This window comes from Thamnophis sirtalis, unplaced genomic scaffold, assembly GCF_051295495.1.
Source record: "Thamnophis sirtalis isolate CommonGarterSnake01/CBP01778 unplaced genomic scaffold, rThaSir2_p1.2 scaffold_2, whole genome shotgun sequence".
Taxonomy (NCBI): Eukaryota; Metazoa; Chordata; class Lepidosauria; order Squamata; family Natricidae; genus Thamnophis; species Thamnophis sirtalis.
This window is the reverse complement of record NW_028261382.1, coordinates 102,536,387-102,542,386: the sequence shown is the minus strand read 5'-3', so window position 1 is coordinate 102,542,386 and position 6,000 is coordinate 102,536,387. Positions and strand designations below refer to the sequence as shown.

Genomic DNA, 6,000 nt, shown 5'->3' with positions numbered 1-6,000 from the left:
CTTTCCCTCGGTGACGTCACCGCGTTCTAATCCCCGGGGTTGCCCCGGGAGATCGAACCCCTCCGGCTCCGCCTTCCACTCCCCTGGGAAAGGCGCTGGGAGGCAGGGCCGGACCTCCCTTCGCCTCTCTGGATTGGTCAGGGGAGCCGCCCTTCCAGACCACGGGGCTCCGCCATTGGACAAGGCCCGGCCCCCTTGCCTGGGATTGCGAGGCTGGAGAGAGAAAAAGGCTGGAGTAGAGTCGAAACTCCGGAGCTCCGGCTGGGGAAAGAAGGGGCGGCGTTGGATCCGGGGTGGGGGGGACGGGATTCCGGGTTGCATGAGCCCCCCCTTGTCTTTTGCAACCCCTTCCCCAGCTTTGCAAAGTTGGCAGACCTCCAGATTTTTTGCAAAAAAAAAATCCAGCAAAATTGGCATTTATTTGTGGGGGGCAATCCCACCGCTGGAGCGATTTTAAGGGGGGGCTTTTAGGACTCTCTTGCAAAAGGGGGGTCCCCCTTCTTCCCCCCCAAATAAGTTGGGAAAAGCTGCCCTCCCTTTCCAGGAAAGACTTGGAAAAGCATTTTTGGGTGGGGGGCAGCAGGCAGGGGGGGTCTACTGGTCCTGAGATCCTCGCCCCCCGGACAGATGCTGACTTGGTGGCAGCCGAGATGACCCCCGCAGAAGAGAGCCCCCCAGGAGGGGAGGCGGATGGGGACCCCCTCTTCCCCAGGCATCTTTCCAAGAGCTGCAGCTTGCAGAAGGTGAGGCTGAAAGGGGTGGGGGGCAAGGGGAGTGGGTGGGGGTAGGTGGGCAGAGACCCCTCCCTGTAGATTTCTCCCTGCCAACGGGCTCAACTTCCCCTCGTCTGTGCCAGATTTGGTGTAGGGTTTCCTGCCTGAGCAGGGGGTTGGACTAGAAGACCTCTAGGGTCCCTTCCAACTCTCTTATTCTATTTAGATTCCTTTCTACGGGAAAGAGTAGGCATCTTGGAGCTCACCAGGGGCTGGGCACCAGGTTGGGGAAGGCTGAGTAGAAGTGCCAGGCCTAAAGTAACAGATTAACAGAGTTGGGAGGGACCTTGCAAATAGAATAGGATAGGATTTGGAATTGGAATAGAACAGAATAGAATAGAATAGAATTTACAGAATAAAATAGATTACAGAAATAGAATAGAATAGAATAGAATGGAATAAGGATAGAATTTAGATTTGGATTTGAAATAGAACAGAACAAAATAGAATAGTATAAAATTTACAGAATAAAATAGATTACAGGAATAGAATAGAATGGAATGGAATAAGGATAGAATTTAGATTTGGATTTGGAATAGAACAGAATAGAATAGAATAAAATTTACAGAATAAAATAGATTACAGGAATAGAATGGAATGGAATAAGGATAGAATTTAGATTTGGATTTGGAATAGAACAGAATAGAATAAAATTTACAGAATAAAATAGATTACAGGAATAGAATAGAATGGAATGGAATAAGGATAGAATTTAGATTTGGATTTGGAATAGAACAGAATAGAATAGAATAAAATTTACAGAATAAAATAGATTACAGGAATAGAATAGAATGGAATGGAATGGAATGGAATAAGGATAGAATTTAGATTTGGATTTGGAATAGAACAAAATAGAATAGAATAAAATTTACAGAATAAAATAGATTACAGGAATAGAATGGAATGGAATAAGGATAGAATTTAGATTTGGATTTGGAATAGAACAGAACAGAATAGCATAGAATAAAATTTACAGAATAAAATAGATTACAGGAATAGAATAGAATTAATAGGAATAGAATAGGATAAGGATAGGATTTGGAATTGGAATTGAATTTTGAATAGACTAGAATAGAGCAGGAATAGAATAGAATAGAATTCTTTATTGGCCAAATGTGATTGGAGATGCAAGGAATTTGTCTTTGGTGCATCTGCTCTCATTGTACCTAAAAAGACAAGATACATTTGTCAAGAATCCTAAGGTACAACACTTAATGATAGTCACAGGGTACAAATAAGCAATCAGGAAACAATCAATATCAAAATAAATCGTAAGGATACAAGCCACAAAGTTACACTCCTGCAGTTGTAAGTGGGAGGAGATGGGTGATGGGAATGATGAGAAGACTAATAGTAACGCAGACTTAGTGAATAGTTTGGGAAGGGAATTGTTTAGCAGAGGGATGGCGTTTGGGGAAAAAACTCTCCTTGTGTCTAGTTGTCTTGGTGTGCAGTGCATTATAGCGTCGTTTTGAGGGTAGGAGTTGAAACAATTTATGTCCAGGATGCGAGGGGTCTGTAGATATTTTCACAGCCCTCTTTTTGACCCGTGCAATGGAAGGCATGTTGGCAGTCATTGTTTTTTCTGCAGTTCTGATTATCCTCGGAAGTCTCTGTCTGTCTTGTTGGGTTGCAGAGCCAAACCAGACACTTATGGGGGGTACAGATGACAGACTCAAATGATTCCTCTGTAGAACCCTCAGTCCAACCCCCTGCCCAAGCAGGAGACCTTACATCTGCCTCTACCGGGGATCGAACTCACAACCTCCTGGTTGTGAGGCAAGAGCTCCACCTTTAGCTCTGCTTCCTCGCTCCTTCCAAAATTCCCACCATCTTAATAGCAATAGCAGTTAGACTTATATACCGCTTCCTAGGGCTTTCAGCCCTCTCTAAGCGGTTTACAGAGTCAGCCTATCGCCCCCAACAATCTGGGTCCTCATTTTACCCACCTCGGAAGGATGGAAGGCTGAGTCAACCTTGAGCCGGTGAGATTTGAACCGCCGAACTGCAGTCTTCAGTCCTTGGGGGGCACGGGGGGGGGGGGAGGGAGGATAGTGAACTTCCCAGGTTCTTCCCATTGTGACCCAATGTGTCTTCAACAACCTTCTCGAGATGGGGAAGACCAGGAGGTGAGGTTGGGGCAGGGATGGGCTCCCAAGGAAAGACGGGACCCTCGCGCTTCTTCCCTTTATCCCAAAATTAGTCATCCTTAGGAGTGAAATCCACCCAGATCTTCCTGGGCTCTCAACAGCCTCTGACTGGCTTCCAACTGGATCAGAGTTTAGGAGAAGGGTCCCATCAAAGAGAGAATTTGTAGCTCAGGGTCGAACTGTGGGGGTCCTTGACGCTCTCTGAGCTTGGTGGTTTCCTTGCGGGCATTTCATGACCCAACTAGGGAACATCATCAGTGGTAGAAGGGAGAGGCGTTTGTGGAGAGGAGGAGGAGGACTGTAGGGTCCTTGGTGTTCTCTGAGCTTGGTGGTTTTCTTGCAGACGTTTCATGACCCAACTAGGGAACAGCATCAGTGCCAGAAGGGAGTGGGATTTGTAGAGAGGAGGAGAAGGAGTATGAGAAGGAGAAGAGGAGGAAGAGGACTGTGGGGTCCTTGGTGTTCTCTGAGCTTGGTGGTTTTCTTGCAGACGTTTCATGACCCAACTAGGGAACAGCATCAGTGCCAGAAGGGAGTGGGATTTGTAGAGAGGAGGAGAAGGAGTATGAGAAGGAGAAGAGGAGGAAGAGGACTGTAGGGTCCTTGGTGTTCTCTGAGCTTGGTGGTTTTCTTGCAGACGTTACATGACCCAACTAGGTAGCATCATCAGTGTTAGAAGAGAGTGGGGTTTGTAGAGAGGAGGAGAAGGAGTATGAGAAGGAGAAGTGGAGGAGGAGGACTGTGGGGTCCTTGGTGTTCTCTGAGCTTGGTGGTTTTCTTGCAGACGTTTCATGACCCAACTAGGGAACAGCATCAGTGCCAGAAGGGAGTGGGATTTGTAGAGAGGAGGAGAAGGAGTATGAGAAGGAGAAGAGGAGGAAGAGGACTGGGGGGTCCTTGGTGTTCTCTGACCTTGGTGATTTTCTTGCAGATGTTACATGACCCAACTAGGGAACAGCATCAGTGCTAGAAGGGAGTGGGGTTGTGGAATGGATCTGTTGGAGATGGAGGAGGAGGAGGAGGAGGAAGAGGAGAAGAGGAGGAAGAGGACTGTAGGGTCCTTGGTGCTTTCTGAGCTTGGTGGTTTTCTTGCAGACGTTTCGTGACCCAACTAGGGAACATCATCAGTGTTAGAAGGGAGTGGAGCTTGCAAGGAAGAGGAGGAGGAGGACTGTGGGGTCCTTGGTGCAATCTGAGCTTGGTGGTTTTTCTTGCAGACATTTCGTGACCCAACTAGGTAATATCATCAGTGCTCTAAGGGAGTGGGGTGGTGGAGGACCACAACGACAAGAATTGTGGGATCCTTGGTGCTTTCTGAGCTAGACTCTTTCCTGTTTTCAGACGTTTCACGACTTAACTAAGGAACTTCATCCCCCGTGCTAGAAGGGAGGGGAGGTTTGCAAGGAAGAGGAGGAGGTGATAGTAGAGGAGGAGGAGGACGATGACCGTGGGCTCCTTGGTGCTCTCTGAGCTTGGTGGTTTTCCTGCAGATGTTTCACGATCCAAAGTAGGGCATCAGCCTCTGCTTATCCATCTGGTTTGGATGTTGAAATGCCTGCGAGAAAATAATTAATTCAGAAGTGGACTTTTACAGTTGTACATCGATGGTGGGCTTGGACGTGACCTCCAGAAGGGGCTTCTGGATGACCAGCGAGACCTTCTCAGGTTGACCCATTTTCTGGAGCCTGCTTTTAGGGCCAAGGGAGACCTGAAATGGCCACCCAGCGTCGGCGTCTCTCGAAACATCCTCTTTCCCAACGCTACCTGCAAGCACACACCTTGCTCAATCACACCTGTTCTCCAGATTGTCTTGTAAACAGCTTTTGCAATCGACGCTCCTCGCCCGCCTGTGGAGTATCGTAAACCCGGCAGCCAGCCGGCTCCTGATTTCTGATCTGCAGGCTTGCAAAAATGCTTTTCGCGCCCTTTTATAAATAAATAAATAAATGTAAGTCAGCGTTGGTTGAATTCGTACCAGGGGCGCGTGGGGGGGGGGTGGTACATCGACAACCCCTGAAGTAGATAAAGGGACTTTTTTGTGGCGGCTTGTAAGGGCGAACCAGTCGCTGCAAAATTGTGCGCAATTTTTTTACACAATCGCTGTAAATAAAAATATGAGAGGGAGGTATTTTGCTTTTGCTAGAATTGCTTTTTGCAACGTTTAAACGTGTCGGGTGTTAAATTAAAATAGTCCTCAATTTGCAACGACCCCCTTTGGGGGTCTGTTCAAATGACAACAGCACTGAAAAAGTTACTCTATGACCCTTTTCACACTTAACGACCGTTGCAGCACCCCCAGGGTTATGTGATCAAAATTCAGACCTTTGGCAACTGACTGGTACTTACGACAGTTTCAGTGTCCCAGGGCTGCGTCATCCCGTTTTGGGACCTTCCGGCAAGCCAAGTCAGTGGGGAAGCCAGATTCACTTAACAACCATGTTCCTAACTTAACAGCTGCCGTGATTCACTTAACAACGGTGGCAGGAAAGATCGTAGAATGGAGCTGAACTCACTGAACGTCTGTCTCGCTTATAAACAGAAATGTTGGGCTCAATTGTCGTAAGTCGAGGACTACCTATATGCTATTCGAATCTGGAGTTTTCTTGCATTGATTGTGAAAAATTTTGTTGGTCATTTAAGACATTTCTATAATTATGAATGCAAGAAAATTCCATGTCAAAATACAGGTGATCCTCAACTTACGGCCAAAATTGAGCTCAACATTTAGGTGGCTAAGTGAAACATGAGTTCAATGAGTTTTGCCTCATTTTGCAACCTTCCTTAAACCCCGTCGTTAAGGGAATCACTGCGGTGCTTAAATTTAGTCAAACGGTTGTTGAGTGAAACCTGGCTTCCCCATCGACTTTGCTTCTCAAGAAGGTTGCAAAAGGAGTTCGTGGGGCTCCGGGACATTGCGACCGTCGTAAATATGAGTCAGTTGTCCAGCATTCGAATGTAAATCACATGACTGCAACAGTCGTAAGAGTGAAAAAACAATCCTAAGTCAATTTTTTTCACTGCTGTTGAGACTCTGTAATATAGGAAACATCACGTTCTTAAAATGTTTAAAAATGCCT

General features: G+C 46.8%; 1 protein-coding gene across 1 annotated transcript in view; it reads left to right on the top strand.

Annotated features, from left to right (window-relative positions):
- The first annotated feature begins 221 nt into the window (after positions 1 to 221).
- The window catches only part of RHPN1 (rhophilin Rho GTPase binding protein 1), a 51,592-nt gene continuing 45,813 nt past the window's right edge, over positions 222 to 6,000 (top strand). The window contains exon 1 of the mRNA XM_087706627.1: positions 222 to 743. Coding sequence (XP_087562753.1) covers positions 651 to 743 — 93 coding nt within the window. The 5' untranslated portion in view covers positions 222 to 650. The remainder of the gene's footprint in view (positions 744 to 6,000) is intronic.